General features: G+C 41.8%; 4 protein-coding genes across 5 annotated transcripts; 2 read left to right on the forward strand and 2 right to left on the reverse strand.

The window, feature by feature from the left end:
* Positions 1 to 1,700: 1,700 nt before the first annotated feature.
* si:ch73-382f3.1 (uncharacterized protein LOC100151273 homolog) lies at positions 1,701 to 5,458 on the reverse strand. Its single transcript, XM_056391996.1, has 4 exons — positions 5,040 to 5,458; positions 4,577 to 4,736; positions 3,500 to 3,675; positions 1,701 to 3,200 (listed from the first exon to the last, which is right to left on the reverse strand). Exons 1-4 carry the CDS (start codon positions 5,187 to 5,189, stop codon positions 2,817 to 2,819), a joined length of 870 nt encoding a protein of 289 aa, XP_056247971.1. The 5' UTR covers positions 5,190 to 5,458; the 3' UTR covers positions 1,701 to 2,816.
* A 249-nt stretch (positions 5,459 to 5,707) lies between these two features.
* On the forward strand, positions 5,708 to 11,665 carry toe1 (target of EGR1, exonuclease). The gene is made up of 8 exons (XM_056391993.1): positions 5,708 to 6,084; positions 6,286 to 6,326; positions 6,516 to 6,612; positions 6,859 to 7,017; positions 7,185 to 7,298; positions 7,516 to 7,664; positions 7,823 to 7,985; positions 8,163 to 11,665. Exons 1-8 carry the CDS (start codon positions 5,971 to 5,973, stop codon positions 8,898 to 8,900), a joined length of 1,575 nt encoding a protein of 524 aa, XP_056247968.1. The 5' UTR covers positions 5,708 to 5,970; the 3' UTR covers positions 8,901 to 11,665.
* A 682-nt stretch (positions 11,666 to 12,347) lies between these two features.
* Positions 12,348 to 14,319, forward strand: tmem53 (transmembrane protein 53). The gene is made up of 3 exons (XM_056391675.1): positions 12,348 to 12,586; positions 12,770 to 12,873; positions 13,005 to 14,319. Exons 1-3 carry the CDS (start codon positions 12,532 to 12,534, stop codon positions 13,704 to 13,706), a joined length of 861 nt encoding a protein of 286 aa, XP_056247650.1. The 5' UTR covers positions 12,348 to 12,531; the 3' UTR covers positions 13,707 to 14,319.
* A 1,263-nt stretch (positions 14,320 to 15,582) lies between these two features.
* odr4 (odr-4 GPCR localization factor homolog) lies at positions 15,583 to 21,619 on the reverse strand. 2 transcript variants are annotated; one of them, XM_056390348.1, is made up of 14 exons: positions 21,481 to 21,619; positions 21,035 to 21,138; positions 20,631 to 20,747; positions 20,377 to 20,469; positions 19,229 to 19,335; positions 19,110 to 19,146; positions 18,459 to 18,602; positions 18,267 to 18,362; positions 17,677 to 17,724; positions 17,325 to 17,444; positions 17,142 to 17,253; positions 16,730 to 16,936; positions 16,138 to 16,191; positions 15,583 to 15,688 (listed from the first exon to the last, which is right to left on the reverse strand). In XM_056390348.1, the coding sequence occupies exons 2-14, from the start codon at positions 21,131 to 21,133 to the stop codon at positions 15,618 to 15,620; spliced, it is 1,305 nt and encodes a 434-aa protein (XP_056246323.1). In that variant the 5' UTR covers positions 21,134 to 21,138; positions 21,481 to 21,619; the 3' UTR covers positions 15,583 to 15,617. The 2 variants fall into 2 exon arrangements, with proteins under 2 accessions (XP_056246323.1, XP_056246324.1); XM_056390349.1 differs by having other exon boundaries at positions 21,438 to 21,572.
* Between the last annotated feature and the right edge of the window lie 86 nt (positions 21,620 to 21,705).

Raw genomic sequence — 21,705 nt, forward strand, 5'->3', positions numbered from 1 at the left:
CCTCATATACTATAGAGATAGTGATATAAATATATAGGAACTGCTGAGGTCAAAGAACTTTAATTTGAAATTCCCAGTTATTAATTACACCCTGAACATTTCCCATTTCAATACCAAGTACATATAGCATACAGTATGTATAATAATATAATAGCTGCAACAGAATGCTGTTTTGTACTTAGTACACAACTAACTTTCTGCCTGTAGCTGCATTGATTTTATTTTATTTAGCTGTGAGCACCGACTCTCCTTCCTGTCAGTGTTGCTTTGCGGGTGCACGTCAACAGCGCACTCAGAGCTGAAGCACCTGTGCGGTATCTACTCACGGTGCATACCGACTTTCAGACAGCAGTCACTTATCCAACACAAGCACACTACACATCTGCACATGTTTGTTTTCCTTTTCTGTTAATAGAATCATCAGCTGGACTTTCCATTAGAGTCACTGCTGATCCCGGTTCAGTGGATACTCAACGTGAAATGATCATTTTAACCTTTTTCACAGAGTCACTGTAAGTTCCAGTCTGATGAGCCACTTGTTAAACAGAGGCTGTTGTAGAGCAGCAGTGTTTACATACTGCAGTTTTCACTGAGAGGCTTTTAATGTTTATAGCCATGCTAACAGCTCCAGGAGTGGCAGCGTCTCTTTGAAATAGACTGAAACATCTCAACAACTTATGAACAAACTTTGGGGAGCACCTGACTTTCCTTCCTTCAGCCCCACCGTGAGGTTGAAAGTTGTAGATTTAGGTTTAATGTCTTAACAACTATTGGACAGATAGCTATGACATTTTGTAATAACTTGACTTTTCAGATAGCGCCACCGTCAGGCCCAAAGTGTCACTGCCACAGTATCTGGTTTATGACAAATATCTGCGAAAACAGATGAGATTCCCATTAGCATTAGTTTACTGATAATATGCAAATGTTAGCATGCTAGCACTCTGAACTAAGATGAACACAGTAAACATACCTGCTTATTTTTAGCATTATTAGCATTGCTTTTACGTTCATGTTAGCATATTGACATTAGCATTTAGCTCAAAGCACTTCTCTCCTTACAGAGCTGCTAGCATGACTAGACTCTTGGTCCTATTTACCATGAGAAGGACTTTTGTGTTGTATATTGATCTCAGTACTGAGTAATATTTGCTTTACTATGCGTGAGTCAGGCTTTGGACTGTGCAGAGGTGAATGTCACCAGGACAAACAAACCCATCGTCCAACTCTTGCATGAGGCAAGAAGCCAGAATCAATGAAAGTCAAAGTGATAGAAACTGATGTAAACTGTTCTGTATACACGTACTGTACAGTACTTTAATGTACTGGTCAGTCTAATGAAATCTGTACGCGACGTTTGAGATTTGTCAAATACATCTTTCAACCTTGATGTTATTTACATTACAGTTCACCTCAGGTAACAAACCAGCTGCAGAAAACAAATATCTAATCTTTAACATGAGTGATTTGCTCAAAGTCCAAACTGGGCCAAAGTAAAATTCATTCTTTGTTCTATTCAAGGTAAAAGATAACTTCAACAGAAGCTACACACATCAGTTTAATTTCAGCTCTAATCTCACCAGTGGCGTGACGCCATCGAGGCCGTTTATCTGCTACAGGCCGTTGGCTGATTTACAGTGTACGACGCCTTTAGATGTGGTGAAACATTTTGTAAACACAAAACCAAAGAATACACTTCATTCTTTACGGTCACTTTATTATTTTTTTTTTACACTGCGAGTGTTTGTGATACTGAATGTCATGAGACTTGCTGAGATCAGCTTGAGCTTCTTTGATAGTCTTCGTGGTAATTTCAAATGCACTGCAAATATGAACACGTCAAGACAGAACAAACGTCCAACTAAATGAAATTTTAAATCTCTCTAGTGTAGAATTACACCGTTTATTTACCACTGGAGGATTTACTTTCCTTGCCTTGACTGAACGCAGCTCTAAACATGTGCTCCCTGATGAAATCTATCCTTTGTGACTGATAGAAGATTTTGGAACCTTCTGGAAAAAAGTGAAGGTTTCAGTTTTGCAAATGTGATCAAAATACAGTACATGACTCAATCAACCCTAACTCTGACTTTGTTGACAAAATTTCTATGATTGTAAACCAGCATGGTTTGAGACCAGAACCCACTGATTATGTTTAAATGGAAAAATAATCCCGTTTGTTTGATGCTGCTTTACCTTCAACAGATACATATTGAGGGAATTTTACCAGAAAAAAACCCCTTGCCTTAAAGCCAGTCCTTATAATATCAGAATACTCATATCCTTACGCAGGACAGGAGCTTATTTTCTCTCTGTACATTTGATAATACTAAATAAAACCAGTTTTATTGTGCATGTAAACACTGTCAGTGAAACACACAGTAATCCAGGCTTTGTGTAAATTATTTCTACACTTACAATCTCAACCTTTCAGACATACTCTGCTCGTCCAGGCTGTGAAGTGTGTCTCGTCTCATGTTCAAGATTATAGTGTAGCTCAAGCGGCTTCAGGGTAAGAAACACCATAAGCGTAAACCTAGGCTAGCTGCAAGCCCCAGCTTCTCACTAAGCAAAGCCATGCCTTAGTAGTGCAGATCACAAGCACAACCAGGTGACATTTAAAACCTGTGAACTTACGATCTCTGTCAAGAGAAGCATACGTTTATATTGACTCTTTCATAGATGAGATAAGAAGAATAACGTGCCTCATCTTCTTTCACCTGACGTCAGATCTGCAGATTTCTAACACAGCAAATTCTGCACATTCTTCCTTTGGTTAGAGTGAATGGATCATGTGACCGCGTCACCTGCCAGGATCAGGACAAAACACCTATCAGTTGTTCCTCATCATTGTCCCCAACACCTTCTGTGGGACTGTCGCAAGTGGCCATGAGCCCGAGTCCCAGCTCTGCCAGCTCCTCACAGCTCATGTCAGTCGTCACCATGATCTTAGTCTCCAGGCGATTACACAGAGTTCTATATGAAGGTAACGGATATCCCAGCTCTCTCAAGTACTCGTATCCTTTGGTACCAACTGCACAGCGGATCTTTCGGGCCTTCAGGATGGTCTCTGGAGACCAGACAGCCCGGCGGGAGCGCTTGGTGAGGGACAGGGCGCGAATCTGATCTTCGTACAGGAAGTTCTGGAGGCCCTTCTCGATCCGGTCCAGACGATAAAGACGTTTCTTCATCTCCTCTGCCTGTCACAGACAGAGAGGGAAATGGTTTGTGAGGGCTAGAACAGAAAGCACTGCTGCATACTTCAACTTATGATTCTTCAAACGACTTTGTTTCTTGGCTTTTAGATCTTAGTCACATCAAAGTCAAGACAGCTGACAGATATTTATAGCCAGTAATTAAATAACCAGGCGATGGAAGCTTATGTAAGCTGTAAAGCTAACCACCACAGATTTCATAGGTCTGACCCAGTGACACTGTTTCAGCATGCTGCCACTTCAGAAAGGAAAAAAGTCAAGACAGACACCAGCAGTCATCCCACCTCCTTCTGTAGCCTTGCAGTGTGCTGCATCTCCTGCTCCAACTGTTTCTTGAGGAGTTGACACTGTGTGCAGGGCTGCTGGTCCTCGCCTGTCCTGTCTGCATCATCCTCCTCCATCCCAGGCAGAGGGGTGCGTCTGGCATAACCATGGTCACCAAAATTCATCTCTTTCTCCACTGGGACACAAAGCATTGTCTAAATAGAACGGTATTTCCTCCCCTGGGATCTGGTACATTTTTAATGTTACACCACAGTTTTTAAAGAGATTACTCTGTATTATATCAAAGTTATAACTCTAAGGTATTTCAGGATAATAACATGACTTTGATGAAGATGCACTGATCTAATTTTTAATTGGCAAATTAAGCTAGTCAGTTTTAGGCCACTAGAGGGCAGAAAAACATCAAAGCTGACAGATACACAACAGACACAATTTATAAAAGGTGTTTCTGATAACATGTGACCAAAAGCCTATTTACACATTCTACATTACCATTGATTTTGAGTCGTGATTCAGGGTCCTGAATGTAAGTTCAGTAGTAACTCCCCTTTAAGCTCTGTTTTGGTCTCCAACAACTCCAGAGTAAACCATATGTCTTTACTCTGCTACATGCTTCACTATATTCATCAACAAGCATTTGATGATGAACAACAATGAGCTAAAAGTGGGTAAAAACCTCCACAGACCTGCGGAGCATCAGCAATTCTTATTTCACAGAGACACTTTACTTAACTTTTATCTAAGAAATCACCCTGTGTATTTTTATGCAGATGAACTGAGAAGCCAGCTGTGTACATGTTGTTAAGACATTGATAACATTATGAGAAATTCAAAATATAAGTACTAGTGACAATCAGAATTAATGTTGTATTGAGTTTGTTAGACTTCAAGGTTTCTGTTTGACTACACAGCATTATCCAGTACGTCTACTTTTTCAGTCCCGCAAATGCTTCCTGAGAAAGCAGATGTGCTTGAGAAGGTCTGTAAGTTTAGTAAAGTACCAAAACTACCCTGACCTGCCACATGTAATGTAATACAGAGTAATCAAGAAGAAATTTGGCAGTGTGTTCAGTTACCTGGATCAGGTTTCAGGGGCAGCAGGATGTAGGGAGTAGTGACTGCAGGGTAAGGAGGGTCTCCAACACTGAACAGAGTCGGGATGGCATTGGGCTTCAGCTTCTTTCCCCCGGCTGGAGACCTGGCTATCTCCTCAAACTGGCTCTGCTCAAAATGATCCTTGGGGAAACAAAACACATGTACACTTATCCATTTTATCCAACACAAGAAAAATAGAAAAGAAAAGAAAGATCATGCATTGAGTGAATGCAACGTTTCGTTAGGTGTGGCGGAAGGAAGGTGATTATCAACTACACCTGGAGATAATTCAGCATGCAAATAAATAAATACATAAATAAAAGCAGTGACTTTATTTTTTGATGCACTCTCCTACCCTGTTTATCCTTTGGTTTTATATTGGACTGAAAATGCTACTGATGTTAGCGTTAAGACACAAAGATGACAGTCTCGGTGTAAACTTACCTGACAGAGTCTGGAGTGAGGAGTTGGTTCAAAGTCACGACGGCAGTTCACCACCCACTTCTTCTTACGGACAGGGTCTTTGGGGAATCTAAACAGCTGTTTGCCTATGCTGGTTGAATTGGAGCAGTTTGGAGCGGAGCAGCCACCCATTGCAGCAGTTAAAACATACAGCAGAGCTAAATTTAGCAGACGTTAAGTTAGCTTGGCTGGCAATGGAGCTCAGCTGGGGATTTTAATCATTACTTTTAGCTAACTGCTAACGCGATTTAAAGACGGGAAAAGTTACATTCGCAGCAAATGTTCACTAGTGGAAACCGGAGTGCTGTCCTACATATGTTTACATAGAATTTAATGGATACAGTTTAAAATAGTTTATCTAAGATAAAATGTTTCTTACTTTGTTTGAGCCAAAATGGCGCACTTCTCTTCGATGGTTGAATATGGTGACGTATTGTTTATATGTGCCTACTGTAAATGCCTGCCTGAAAATTTTATTGAATAGCAAAAAATAAAACACAGAAAGAAAATTACAAAAGTTTTCCACAATTTATAGTGAAGTTTCTATTTTAATTAATTTTGAATACTTTTGTGCGTATATATAGTGACAGACTATTTTTTATTTACGCTCCGGTAAAAGTCAAACTACTATGGGTAAGACCCCAAGAAGCACGTTGAAATGTTTACGGTTGAGCCGCTGTTAGTTGTCGATCCGAGTGAGTGGCAAGAAATTAATAAATGTGAAAATAATTAGAAAATTTATGAAGATAATATAACACGTAAGCAGCAAGCTAAGTCCTACAATGAACACCCTTGCAAGTTAGTTAGCTAAGCTAGCTAAAATTGCAGTTAGCATCTGTAACGGCAGAAAACGTTCCAGCCGCGAAAAAAAGAGCCGTTAGCTCTTCACTCAGTAAATTACGTTGAGATCAACATGGCATTTTCACTGGTGGTTCCGGTCATTGATGTCCAGAATGATAATTTCAAAGAGCTTTGGCCTGCTATGGTAGTGGCCATTAAAACGTCGTCCTTCGTTGCAGTAGACACGGTAAGTGCAGTGGTTTTTGTGTGTGTGTATGTGTGTGTGTGTGTGTCCGACCAGCGTGTACCTGACTTATGAACTAGTTTTCCCTCTTCTGTATTATCACTTGAGAGACACAACTGGGGTCGGAGATAGGCTCAGGACGTGCATCAAAATCACATATACTAAAATATTGATACGTAGTAAGTGGTCTCTGTGTTGTTGTAGGAGCTGAGTGGTCTTGGGAACAGGAAATCCTTGCTGGCCGAGTGAGTAAAGACATTAGTGATCCTCTCTTCCTCTTCACTTCATTCCAGCACATACACCCACACACCTGAAACAGTATGAAGTGACCAGTGTACATATATAGGTTTCTAAGTCAGTGTCAAACATCTCTGACTGCTTTTTGGTGTTTGCATACCTCTGAGTTGGCCCTGACTCTCGCTGTGATGTTTCAGATCCATAGAGGACAGATATAAAGCCATATGCCACGCAGCACGCTCCCGCTCCATCCTCTCCCTGGGAATTGCCTGCTACAAGAAACTGGACTCCAAGGTACAAGATGATGCCTTATTCAACAGCCTAAAAGTTGTGGACACTTGTGTCCATATACTTTTGGCCATATGATTTATATTAGTGATTATTATATATTAACAATGAGCATGAGAGCAGCTATACAGCAGAATGCCAATTAGGTTGTTCTCAAGCAGACTTCTTTAAATCTACATGTGTTACGTCTGTGAATTTATCCTCTGCTCCCTCCGTCTTTCATCTTCCCCTCCCCTCTCCTCCCTTCCCCAGGCTGCAGACACATACCTGGTCCAGGTGTATAACCTGACCCTGCTGTGCTCGGAGGAGTACATCATAGAGCCCCAGTCAGTCCAGTTCCTGGTGCAGCACGGATTTGACTTTAACAAGCAGTACGCTCATGGAATCCCTTACTGCAAGGGCAATAATAAGGTGATGATGCCTACATGCTCCATGCTCTTTTGTGTCCTGTGCCCACTGTGTTCTCTGTTCTACCTGTCTCTAGCATTATAACAAAGAACACTGCAAAGGAGATTTGAACTTCCTCAGTTTAATATGTGATTTCTGGCTGTGCTTTCTCTCTCTGCCCTCTTTGTTAGGGAGGATCGGACGACCGCGGTGTCCACATCAGGGCCTTATTCACTGAACTGCTGCGTGCCAGGAAACCCCTGGTGCTCCACAACGGCCTCATCGACATGGCCTTCCTTTACCAAGTATGATCTTTATCTCTCGGTTCCATTCCTTTTTAATGTAGATGTTGAATGTGTTTCACTGGTTTTCTTTGCAGTAGAAATGTCTAAATCATTAGCTGTGGTAAAAACAAGAGTGCATACAGTGACAAAAGTATAATAATTGATTTGTATTGGGTTTGTGTCTTTCTCACAGCGTACAGATTTTATCTAATAACTGTTTGGTTTTCTCTCTCTACAGAGTTTTTATGCTCATCTGCCCGAGCGCCTGGCCACCTTCACCGCCGACCTGTCTGAGATGTTTCCTGCTGGAATCTATGACACTAAATATGTCACTGAGTTTGAGCTGCGGCTCCCTGCCTCCTATCTGGAGTATGCCTATAAGAAATGGTGAGTACGGGTTTATAATAGAGTATCGACTCAAATATTCACATCGTCAACAGTTTGAAATTACTCACATCTACAAACAATTGAAAACAGTGTCTCAAAAGCATCTGTTAAGCCTCTGTAAACTCATAGATCTATGTTTTATGCCCTTCAACTTCCAGTAAGCTGGACAACAGCCGCAGTTTGACCTCTGGAGGGACCGGACCTCATGTCCATGTAGAGTTCTGTCCGTACGCCGGTCACATGTCCGCTTACGTGGACTACAGAGAGTGTCCAGCTGCAGCCTCTGCTGAGGGACAGACTGACATCTGCCAGCGCTTCTCTGTGAGTTTGAACCTTTGTTAACTTTCTGTTTGACTAAACTTCTCACACTTCAGTGAAATAAGGACCTGAGGAAAGGAACAGTCCTGTTAGCACATACAAGCCAAGTAGTCAGCATGTATTTGTATGTTAATATTTTTATTTACCTTGTCTTTCTGTGTGTATGTGTTTGTTTGACAGGCATTTGGCTGGTGTCCAAATGGTGCCCAGTGTCCATTATCCCACGACACCGACCTGATAATCCTGCAGGATGAGAAGGGCAAGGAGGACAAGAGGAAAAAGAGGAAGAGGCAGAGAGAGAAGAAGAAAGGTGGAGGAGCGGTCGCAGAGGGCTCCTCCAGCTTTGACAGTGCCCCTGAAAACAAAGTGCGCCACATGGAGGTGGATCAAGAAGAAACTCCGGATGACCATCAGAAGGCGACTGCTGGTCCGTGCACAGAAAGCGATGGAAACGTCCAACAGGAGGAAGCAGAGAACGTGAAAACAGGGAACGGAGTGTGTGAAGACAAACCAGACGCCAGAAACTCTGCAACAATAGCCACAACTGATGAGGACAGCAACATGAAAACCAACGCGGACGACAGCGTAGAAAACAGAACAGCAGACGGAGGAAGAGAGAAGTTCAGCGACCGCTCGCCCGGGACCGAAGCTCAGAAGAAGACTGAGGCAGGAACGCACCGGGCGGGGTTCGACGCCTTCATGACGGGATACATCTTTGCCCACTCGTGCACCCTCATAAAGAAGGAAGGAGCGGGAGCTGTGGAGGAGAAGGACGGGCAGTCGTGGCTTTCTACCTGTCTCAATAAGGTTTACCTCAGCGGCAAGGCGGCTCCTCTCAACGTGGTTAAAAGCACCTTCTCCAAGTCGTCCAAGGCCCACACGCAGAAGATGGAGATGGTGTGGGGAGGGAGAATGTAGTGTGCACACTCACACACACACAGCAGGACAGTCACAGCTTACACAAGAAGAGGTTCACGACTTCAGTTTTTAGCCATGCTAGTGGTGCAGCTCGATGGACGACGAAGTCTTTCCACCACTTTGATCCAGCCGGAAATATCTCAACACCTTTGAGATGGATTGCTGTGAAATTTCGGCGTTCATGGTACGCAGAGGACGAGTCCTCTGACTGTTCCTCTGGAGCTACCACGAGGCTGACATTTATGTTTTTTTAGTGAAATATCTTTTCGATGGATTGTTGGAAAATTGGTCGAGATGTCCACGTGGCACCATCATCAGGTTTAAATGTGTTTAATGATCCAACACCAACCCTCAGCCAATACCTGCAAAACTAATAATATTCCCAGCAGCCTCAGCTGTACTTTGAGTTCAAATATTGTCATGCTAACATGCTAAACTAAGATGGTGACTGTGCTTAACATTACACCTGCTGGACATTAATATTAACATGCTAGCACTTTCACCGCGAGCGTTTTAGCAGGTAGAGAAGAAACTTTCTTTCTGGGGATTTCCTTTGATTTTCCACGAACAGGGGCGAACGGTCTGTAGTGAGAACGGTTCCTTATCATGTGATGCACTGACGAGTTGATTCATTCATGAGTCAATCCATAGAAAATTAATCGGCAACTATTGTGACAATCGATTCATTGTTTTAGGGAAAGATGCTCAACAGGTGACCGTTCTCAAATGCAATGACTTGTTCCTTTTTTCAGTCTCACATTTTAGTAACTTTTATTTTGGGTTTTTTGACTGTTGGCTGGAGAAAAAAAGACAATTTGATGAAAGTATAAGGTGATGGGCATTTTTCATTGTTTTCTTGTGTGATATACAACAAATAATTCATCAAGAAAAAAGTCAGATTTATTAGTAAAAGAGTTTCAGCGGGAATGTTCAGTCTCATAGAGTTGAGAGTCTACGGAGATTCAATGTGGTTTTTCATCCACGTTGGTTTGTTTTATTCTCCCATCTTGATTTTATTTCTTTAGCAGACCCTCTCTCGATCTTACCTATCAAACTGTAGAATTCAGAAACTTTGGAGAATAAAGAAAAAGAATGAATAATGGCATTAGTGACTTGGGACTGTAAACCCACCGATATATTACAACGCAGACGCACCTCTTCTGATTTCATTAGCTGTTACGTCTCTGTGAACCGCCAGAGAGAGATGAGGTGGTTATCCATCATTCCAGATTTTGTATAATGACCTGTTGCTGAAGTAAAATAATGTACGTCTCTTTAATAATGATTCTTTTGTCTTTCTTTCAGTCTCAGCTTTATTCTATTAAAATCTCCAGCTTCAATCTTGCTGCTTCATCAGCCGCTCAGGGACACCATGAGGATCAGCATTAAACAAAAAAAGAAAAGCAGCGTAAGGAGAAACATAAGGAGCAGCAAAGAGAGGGGCGTAAGGAGGACTACAGGGAGGGGCATAACCAAAAGCAAAAGGATCAGCATAATGAGGAACATAAGGAGGAACATAAGCTAAAGGATTAGCATAAGGAAAAGCATGGGGGAGAGCATTAAGCAAAGCGTAAGGATAAGACGAAAGGAAAAGCAGATGGGTCAGAACAGAGAAGACGATAATAAACAGGGACGTCCATCCCTAAGTTCATTGGCGGGAGCTGCTGGAGTGGAGGAGAGGGAGCTCTGGCATTTAGATCTTCATTGTGGTCACCGTCTTCCTCATCTCTCTGGGGGGGGGGGGCACCAAAGTTTTGATAGTTTCTTTTCCATAAAACAGGCTTAAACGGGATCAATACCATGTAAATTGAATGTATAGCCTCCTCCCACACCTTTATATGTAATGTGTGTTATATGTTCACACTGCTTTTTCATTGATGCAACATTTCAATCTGTGTCAGGAAAACATCTGTGTGAACACAAAGCAGGATGTACACTGACAGAAAAGAGACTATATAAAATAACCAAACGCTAATTTACTGTGTAGCCCATTGAAAAACAAACAAACAAATAAATAAACAAACAAAAAAGCAAACACAGGACAGGACTGTAGCCCATAAAGGATATTTGTGAATCACAGTCACCCCATGCTTAATAAACTAATTTTACATTTCAGTATAGTCAGTAAATAGAAAATGTAATTTCCTTTGTGATGATATGTCTCCCCCTAGTGCCGAAGTACTGAGCAGTTTCCTCAAATAGAGGTTGGTGGTGTCGGGCCGCCTCCTGCCCCCAGGACAGATTCAGCTCAGTTCTCCTTGACTTTGACTCTGTGAGTCTCTGAACTCCAGTGGAGGAGGGATGGGGAACCATTCTTCCAAAAGGTGTTCACTCCTTTGTTGTGTTGGTGAGGGAGGTGGACATGTCAGCCTGCCAACACGATGGCAGTGGAGTCAGGTCGCATGTAAAAGTAGTAAAACCACAATTTAAAAATACACAATCACAAGTAAAAGTATATAGTGTGTTATATTGTTAGATTGTGCTCATGGTGGAGCTGATTCTAACTAATGTGTAAACTTCGGGGAGTCCAATCTGTTGCAATGGCTCCTGTTTTATGAACCAATCACATGTTTGTAAAAATCTCAATCTGCAAAGTAACTGGTAACTTTCAGATGAAACAATGCAGGCAAGATAGACCAATGGAGAAATGCCAGTTTTAGATTTTCAAATCATCCCCGGAGCTCTGTAGAACTATTTGTGAATAATTGTTTGATATTGTAAATTTACATCTGAATATATTAAATAAAAGCGTTATAAAGTCAATAGTGGTGTGTATGTTATTTGTAGTTTCCAACCCTACTTTAGTTGAAAGACTACATACAGAGACTTAGAAATGTAATTTGCATTTCTTCAGTATATTATATTTTATGAGAAATGTAAGAAAATTAATCTGAATCATTAAATATTGTATTTAGATTGTTCTTCTACAGGTTTTTAACATTACATACTTAAAGATTAAAAGTTAACACAAACACTGCAAGTTGAAGTTTGAGATGATTTTAATCTGTTTTACACAGTATTTTTTACTTTGTCTTCCAAAACAAGGTTTACTTTACAATATTAAGCATATGTTAATAGATACTTAATTGTATTATTAGGAAAAAGTTTCTCTGCAGAACCTTTAGCGGCGTCACTTTATTGATGGTGTTTGATCATAATAATTTAGGAAAAATCAGTTTTTCGCTGTAGAAACTTGACTCTGGGACAATATATACTGACACAGCCTCTTCTCCTAATCTCGACAGAGCACATAATTAAAGTTACATAATTCATGAATCATTATTCCGTCTCCATAAGTGTTTTTGAGTGTTTTTTTTTGTAAAACAACACGGCAGTTTGTCAGGCTAACTCCATGGCAACAAAGACTTCCGGTTTTACTTGGAAGAAACAGTAGCTACCGTTGGACGCAGGGGGGCGGTAATGCGACTTTAACTTGACGCCGCTCACTAACACGAAGAAGAAGAAGAAGTGCTCCGGTTGGGAAGAAGAAGGACCGTAGTGACACTTACAGTTCACCGACCTGTCTGTGCTGTGCGGTCGGTAGCTTGATAATCATCCTCCCGCCGACAGCCCAATGAACCAAACGTTGACGTTAGCGAACGACAGCAGCCGGTAACCCTCGCGCGCAGACATGGCAGACGATGAAATAGATTACAACATCGTGTTTCCAGATGCGGGGACGTCGGGTGAGCATCATTTCATTGTACTAGTGTGTTAATGCCTCAGCTAGCTCATTAGCGTACATGCTAACATTATAAAAAGCGTGTACGCCGTGAAAAATCGTGCTAACCCGCTTGTTAGCTTAGTTTATGCTAGCCCACTGTGGCAGATCTGCTAACGCACTGCCTTATTGTCCGTCTCGTTTTCAGAGAGGCACTGGCAGGGGACAAAGGAGCCAGTTGTGATACTGTTGGGCTGGGCTGGTTGCAAAGACAAGCACCTCTCCAAGTACAGCTCCATCTACAATGAACAGGTGAAAGCTCAATAGCAAATCTCTCAAGCTAATCTACTGTCTCTATTGTTCCTTTGGTAGCAGAGTGGCATCATGAAAGCTGTGCAAACCTCTATCCACTCATTTCTTTCTTTGTTTTTCTACACTTGTAGGGATGTGTCACCGTCCGCTACACAGCTCCCCTGAAGACGGTCTTCATCTCAGAGTCGTTTGGCTACAAGGAGCTGAGCAGCACAGCCCTGAAGCTGCTGGAGATCCTCTACGACTATGAGGTGGAGAACAGTCCTGTTTTCTTCCACATTTTCAGTAATGGCGGCTTCATGCTGTACCGTTACATTGTCGAGTTGCTGCACAGTGACAAACAGTTCAGCTCCCTGTGTGTGATTGGAGCTGTAGTGGACAGCGCCCCAGGTAGTGGGAATGTCCGAGGGGCCCTGCGTGCACTGACGGCCACCTTAGGGCCAAAAATAAGCCCTTTTTTAAGGTATGTCCTCTTAGCACTTTTTGCAGTGACTGTTTTCCTGTTGCGAGTTGTGCTGTACCCCCTGACCAAGTACATCCACAAGAACCACTATGACGCTGTGCAGGAGAGGCCACCTGCCTGGCCTCATTTCTACCTGTACTCCAAAGCAGACCAGGTGATCAGGCACAGGGACATTGAGCTCTTCTTGGAGACCGTGAAGCAGAAAGGCGTCCCCGTGGACAGTTTTGATTTTGTTTCCAGTCCCCATGTTGGTCATTTCCGGGATTTTCCTGAACAGTACGCTCTTAAGTGTCGCGATTTCCTGGTTGCTTGCATGAAGGACTCAGAAGGGACTGAGATGAAGAAGAGACACCGGGTTCAAAACCAATGAAACGTGGGAGAGTCCCTCACAGGATTTTGCAAAACATCTGTTAAACCGTCTTTTCCAGATCTTGAAGAGAGGTGAAGAAATTAGATTTTTTTTTTCCTCTGTGGTCTGAAAAATCTCCAAAAAAATGAGTCTGAAAATTTTGTAAAGACAGCTGGATCCTGGCAAAGTTTCTTTGTTTTCATCTGTGGGACAGTTCCAGAGATGTGGTCTAGGTCTGCCGAGCTTAATCCATATCTGGAAAACCAGCCATATGAAACACTAACTCACATATCTACTTGGCACAAAGGCATAACCCTGCCTACTCAACAGTCATGCACCACATGTAAAAATAACTATACAAACAATTGCTATACACTGGTAATTTGGTACTTAAATTGTATTTAATATTGCTGTGAAATGTGATGAATTGTAGACTAGTAGTAGTGATTCTAAACTGATGAGACTGGTTATTGGAAAATAACAATCTGTATCTTCTATTTATAAAATTTGAAATGTATTTATGGTTTTAATCATTAAAATGAAATCACAAGGGTGCTTGAAATGAAGGCGGCTGTGACACATTAAAAAGATTAATCACATGTTTTCTTTGAGTAAAAAAAAAAAAAAAAAAAAATCCAAATTGTTGCCTTAAGCAGTAAATGCAATGTATGTATTTTTTGGTCCAGAAATTGTAGAATATCCAACCCTAATATGTGATTACAAAATTGATTTAGCGAAACAGAAAAGTTGATTGACAATGAATGTATATGGCCAGCACTACCTATGTGTTCTTTTTAACTGATGTGCCTTCAATAAATCAGAATGCTCATAGAAAAGTGTCAGTATAATTATTTTTGATAATGCCTGCTTTGTTTCTGCCATTTAAATCACAGGAAAGAGATTGAGCAGTGTTGTCATTCTTCACTCCAGACGCAGCAGGAAAGTGGTCGGCACCACTGCTTCTAATATAATAAAAACAAAACTTATAATGGTGACAAAAGGGTCTGGGTTTCTGTCAGTCATTATGTCTGGTGTCTCATGAACCACTGAACTAACATCATCTGGTTTTCCAGATTATTTCTTAGTGGTGTCAGGAATTCTTTTTTGGTAGGAGTGTGTTTGACCTTTGTTCATGTGTTATGATCGGCTGTGAACTCACACTAGCTTTCACAGCACAGGGGGGCAGGACTTTTGCCAAGCAAGCCCCGAATGTTTCCAACGTCTGTCTCCGGCCCTGTTCTGATCCGACACAAGTTAGACCACAGACCCGCATGCTAACATTAGCTCTGTAGTGTGCTGAAGTTTTTTCAAACCCATGACCGAAATAATCTCTCTGTCATTGTGTTTATGTGTGACGGAGTATTACAGCCACAATAACAAAAAAATAAATGAAATTTTGACAATAAAGTCATAACATTGCAAGAATAAGCCGTAATAACAGTCAGTATTATGGGAGTAAAGTCATAATTTTACGAGAAGTCATACTATAAGAATAAAGTCATAGTTTTAGAAGAAAAGTCAAATGAACATAAAGTAATAATTTTATTAGAAAAAGTAAATTTTAGAGGAAAAAAGTCACAATATGAGAAAAATGATGTTGTGAGACAGACAAACAGCAGCTGCCTGAAGCAGTTCAGGCTCAGTTTTAATGTAATGTAATATATGATTGTAATATTCCTAAAAAAAATTTTTCCTCTCGTAATTTTAGATTTTTAATTCTGGTAATATTATGACTTTATTCTCAAAATATTATTCTTGAAATGTCAGATTTCTTTTTCCCCTGGACGTGGCCCTAATACTGATCATTACATCATCATTCACACGTTCGGCGCCGTACCTCCAGAGGGAACTGTTAATTATGGGTCTTTGCTGATTCAACCAACACACACGTAGCAGCTATGTTCAAAACAAAACACTTTATTTCGATGTGTGTCAGACATCATTGAGATACAGCATCGAGGCAGCGGTGGCGAGCAGGGCGACAGCAGCACCGACAGCCACACCTGGACAACACAGAGAAGAAGAAGAATCGGGTTGTATAAACATGCACACACACACCTTTAAGACACAAGAGCCTTTGTGTCTAAGATACAGGTGACATATTACAGTGTACGGATTTGTTCAGTTCTTTTCGCCAGAATGGGCTTTAATTGTTGTTCTAGTGAATTAAGTAGCAAAGTCAAACATTCACAATCATTTTTTTCCATCATCAGTTTGGATGGCCTGAAACATATTTCTCCAACTGCACAGTTTTCATACAGCAACGACAATCTGAACAACATTCTGGATGAAGTGAATGAAATCACCTTCTACTACAAGTTAACGTGTTAACTGTGGGTTAGACAGAGGTCATTGTGATTTCATGACTGTGTTTTTAATGCTCAGTCTGGGTGGTGATGACAGATGCAACAGGAAACAGCTGCAGCTGTTTCCACAGTACAAAGTGTTTTACCAGCGTAGTTGTTCCTCTTGGGTTCCAGCACTTCGTCAGATTCCACAGTCGGCTCTAAAAACACATGACGCAGTTTTATCCAGTACAATTAAATAACATCTCAATCACTCAAACCTGATCATTACAACGAGCCTACACACACACACACACACACACACACACACACACACACACACACACACAGGTCAGTAAATAACATTTCCTGTCTAATTTTAAAGGTTAAAAGACCTTTTTTATACCAGAGCCGTCCAGTTCTCGTGGACACAATATCTCAGAAACACCTTGAAGGAACTTCTTAAAATTTGGCACAAACATTTACTTGAACTTAAAGATGAACATATTAGATTTTGGGGGTCAAAGGTCACAGGTCAAAGTCACCGTGACCCCACAAAAGGCGGTTTTGGCTTTGAGGGAATTCCTTCAAACTTGGTAGAAATGTTCGGACTCAAGATCAATGTGATTAGAATTTGGTGGCTAAAGGTCAAAGGTCAAGGCAACCTAGCAAAGCATGATTTTGAAACAAACTTTAAGACAGACAGTAGGTTATACTGTAAGTAGGTATTTCTATGGTTTACACGCACACACTCCCAACCTGCGTTAATAGTGTTCTTCTCTGTGATTTCAGCAGTCATTTCCTGCTTGGTGTCTAAGTCTTCTTCTGCCGCATCGACGTCCAGCATCTCCTTCAGCCGATCAGTCACCTCGGACAAGCCCTCGTCACTGAAGTGGTAGTCGCACACACACACAGGCCCGGGTGCTTTTACAGGACAGAAGACACGGCGGGGGAGGCAGAACTGCTCTGAAAGAGAGACAGGTAGAAAAGCAGCTGAATATTTGGTCGATATTTAGGAAAAGATGAGATGACTCAAGTTTTAATATCTCTTGCCTAATGTCACCGTGATTATCAATAAAGACGGCATAAGCTGCTGATCAATCCAGTCCAAGTAAAGATGTGGCAGCAAAACTCTGCATGTGTGTGTGTGTGTGTGTGTGTGTGTGTGTACCATTCTGTTGCTTGTCTCTGCTGTTCTTGCTTTCCTCCTCTGATGTCAGCAGCTCCTCCAGAAGCATTTGAACCCTTGTGGCCACCGTAGAAACCACATCCCTCTTCAGCAGCTGTGCACAATGAGGATTTCATGACAAAATGTTGGGATTTCTTGACATTGTGTGACATGTTGACGCGTTACCTTCTCAGCGAGCTTGGCCCTTGGCTTGTTGCTGTGTATGTAAGCTCTGCTGTGGATCGTTCCCCTGACTGACACACTGCCTCCGCACCGCTGGACCACATCTGTTGGCCTCTGTTCGTCCTAACACACAGGAAGTCACGGTCAGCAGTGATTACACGGCGTACGATATACGATTCAAGTCGTAGGGAAGATTTAGACCTTTTCCACAAATATTCACATTTTCAAAAGTGGTACAGAACAAAATGATTCTCTATTGTGACATACAAAACACAAGAGTGTGTTTTTATTTCTTCCTGCTGTGATGAGCAATGTGCTGCTTTGGGCCTGAGAGATTACAGAGGCTCAGTCTTACCGGTGAGATGAGCAGCTGAGTTGTGTACGTCTGTCTCACATTCCTCTTCTGCAGAGAAAAATCACACACAGCAGGTTTGAATTAAAACCCCGTCTTTCTCACAATCCACAAAATAAGTTAGCTTCATTTTATTGTAGTCACACACAGTTCTTCAACTTCTTTGTATATTATAATGACTTATATATATTTTATATCTCATTAGACAGAAGTGTGCGGATTTATAAATGTCTGAAGGTTTATTTCACAACACTAGGAGACAGGAGTGTATCACAAGTTCTCTGTCTCAACACAGAGACAGAGAAGAATTGTATTCATGTGACGACGTGATTCGCCAGGAATGTGCACCTGCTCATATTTGATTGGTCCAAGTTACAACATGATACTGAATGACAGTTTTTCACTGGACAGTCCTGGGTTTCCTGCTGCTATATCACTGAGTGTTGCAGCTCTATTGTTAGTCTGCACATAAAAAGAGGTAAGTAGGAAATTTGAATCCAACACGTACTGCCAAAGTGCCCTCGAGCAAGACTCCAATATATGGTTTAATAGATTCACTTTACACAGTTTTCTCTGTGTTAGATTTCTACAACCTGTCCTGCTGAGAGCTCTGTGTCCTCCAGCAGCTTTTTTCCATCAATCAGACAAACGCCACTCATAATCTGGTTCGCCCACGCTTCCAGTCCCCCCTGAAACAAAGAGTGAGCTGAGAACAGTTCCACTGACGCTCCTAAAAAAGCATTTGTGTGTGAGAGTGTGTGTCAGAGTGTGTGTGTGTGCTTTACCTTGAGACATGCATCCATGTTTTCTGCATTGGTTCTGTTGTTTGGTAGTGGCACCAACATGTCCACATTTAGACAACATGACACTGTGGTCCAGGAGGAACACACACCTGACTGGTACTTCCAGTCTGCTGGCTTGGCCACGCTCTGGAACAGCCAATGATATTGATATGATTGATAACAACAAAATACTGCATTTTCAAATCTAAATATCGTGCCAAACGATGTCAGTTGAAAAAAATCGAAGTGAATTGGTCACAAGCTTGAGTCGTTAAACGGCTGAACAATTTATCGCAGTATTATTGAAATTGCAATTTGGCCAAGTGCAATATCCAAATCCCAGGAGCTGCAATTTTTTTCGTAAAAGGTAAAATGTGTCACAATAAACATAAATGCAGCATTGTGGTGCTACAGAGATGCTGTGCCACAAATCAGATTCTCCAGATGTGAGGGAATGTACTTGTTTGCTTCAGACCGCAGCAAAGAAATCTCATCATCATCATTTTTATATTTTTTTCAGTGAAAATCAAATGTAAAAAATGACCATTCCCATGACTCATATTGAAATGGCAACATCTGTTACAATAATTGTACAATAATCAGTGACAAAACTCTAAACTGCTGCTCAGTGAGAAACGAAAGATGTGAACTAACCTTGGGGTCTTTGACGTCAAATGTTCTGCAGACGGTTCTGATACGTGTGGTTAAAGAAAACCCCACACACAGTATCTGACGGCTACCTGATCCAGTGAGAAGGCTCTGCAAAAGGATACTTCCTGGTTTTGGGGTTGACGTGCAGGGCGACACAGTCTGTGACGTCGTCATCTGCAGGGATCCACAGGTGCTCCGATGAGATCAGGTTCTCCACTGCGAAAACCAGCTGCACATAGAGAAAACACACACACACACACATTTATAAATTTATAAGCAAGGGATTTACAATGGCTGATTGTGATGTTTTTCTGCCCCCTAGTGGCCAGAAGTTGATCCTTCAGCTTGAGAGGACCTGAAGCTTCATACAGCAACTGACAGCCAGGAAAGTGGTGCTGTAATCTTCTTTAAATCAGTTTTTCCTAACTTCTATGGGCCCATTTTAGAATTTAGATATTTAAAATTTTAAATTGCGGAGTGATTTGTGAATTCATCCTGGTCGTGTTTAACGTGTTGAAATGAGGGTTTGATGACAGAGCTTCACCATTCAACTGCCACATGGTAGTATTACATTTAGAGGCTGTGATCTTTGGAAATTCAACAGGGAATATTAAGAAATGACCTATGAAAATTATTACATCACATCACATTTACGTTTACTCATTCTGCAGACGCCTTTATCCAAAGATCGGTCTCTGAAAGACCGAAGCCCAACCTGAAACGCCAGATCCTGTGAGATGAGGGTAGATGTGGGAAGAAGGCTGCAGTTTCCAGAGTTGGTGCGCACAAAACTTTTCCCAGATATTGTATCTGTGTTGTGGTCAACTGAAAGCCAGAAAATAATTGTGGTTGAGCTGACAGTGACATTGGAGGAGAGTTGTGAAGAAGCCCATCAGAAAAAGGCCTTGAAGTAGCAGCCTTTAGTTCAGGAATGCAAGGAAAAAGGATGGCAGGCATGGTTGTCCCCCGTGGAGATCAGCTGCAGAGGTTTTCCCAGCCAGATCAACGTAACGGCTGTTATCAGCTGTGGGCCCAGACGAAAGGAGCCAGAAACAAGCAGCTCGGAGGATGGAGGGGAGGCTGAACGAGCCTCTTGCTGGATTTGTAGTAGACGAGAGGAGGGAGTGTTGTAATTAAGGGTCGAAACACTCAGTGGTTGGGAACCACCTGACAACATCTGCTCCTGGCTGACAGCTACGGCTACCTCATTGGGTAATCGGAGAATACACCCCAACAGGCGTATGCTGCAAGACGCTTATGTGAAGCTCACCTGTCGGACTGTGGTTAGTGTGTCCTTGCCATCGGTATCAGTGATGATGAAGACTCCAAGTACTGATAAGCCTCCGGGCAGCATCCTGGACACCTGGAAAAAGATCAAACCAGTAGTGAACACATACTGTAACACAAAACTAGTGGTACATTTTAATACACAATTAAAGACTCAATTTAATACACTTTAATATACTTAAATACTCAAGATCACATGAATGTGTATTGGGTTAGACCTTCGTCCCCTTTGCCCACCTGTCGGGCATGTTCAGTCACCCACTCCTTATCCAGAGAGTTTCCAGTCGCTGCCGTAGACTCCTCCCTTTGGGGCGTCCGCGTTGCCATGATGACAAAATCCCTTTGGGCTGAGCTCTGAAATTATTACCAGTAACTGTTAATAAGTTTCTTCACTTCACATAGAGTACTCTTCCACATCATGTTACGACCTACAACACTGTTACAAATCAAACAAAACAAAAAAGATGACACTATTGGACAGACACAGTTTATTGGTCAGTGAACCTTCTGCACAGACACTTTTCCACAGCTTGTGTTGTCCTATTTCTTCATCGTATTAAGACTAACATATTAGGTCAACTGCTGTTTCACTAATGGCAAACTGTTACATATAGTCTAATGCTAAACAGTTGTAAGCTTACCTGTCCAATAAGCAGGCCTGTGACTGGACCTGCTTGTTGTTGACATAGTTTAGACAGATACCCCTCCACAGCGTCTTCTACTATATATCCACGACCCATACTTCCTAACAAGAGTGTGGAGAGACATGGACAGGTGACACAAAATCAGGGTTTTCTATCAGTATGTTTGCAATGAAACAATGCTGGTAAGACTGTGATGCTAGAGAAGTGTTAAAAGATTGTTTACAAAGGATTTACAGTAGGTGTTATCTACAACAACAGTTGCTAGCTAAATTAAAAAACAACAACCAGTTAAACATCGTTAAAACTTAAGGGAACTCTTGCCCCTCTAGCTAGTCGACATTAATTTACTACACTTAGCTTCCGTTAAATGGTCAAAGTTAAAATTCAAAATAGTTCCTACAGCTTGAACTTCAAGAACCCGTCCAGGTGCGGTGAGGAAATACCTGTAAGAACCAGGGATAACGGCTAAAATGTGGACCAGAAGGCAGCCAGCTTTCTGTTAATTTTGACAGTTGGCAGTGGTTCGTCAGCAGAGCAGAAAAACACACTTTACCGCAATACTTTGCGCCGTGACGTATTTCCGTCGCACGTGTGTGTCGTAGTAGGTTAATCAAGGCAAACCAGGCAGACAAACGACTTTCTCTTCAAAATAAAACTTGTAGTAACGA

This window comes from Seriola aureovittata, chromosome 12 (assembly GCF_021018895.1).
Source record: "Seriola aureovittata isolate HTS-2021-v1 ecotype China chromosome 12, ASM2101889v1, whole genome shotgun sequence".
In the NCBI taxonomy this organism is placed as follows: Eukaryota; Metazoa; Chordata; class Actinopteri; order Carangiformes; family Carangidae; genus Seriola; species Seriola aureovittata.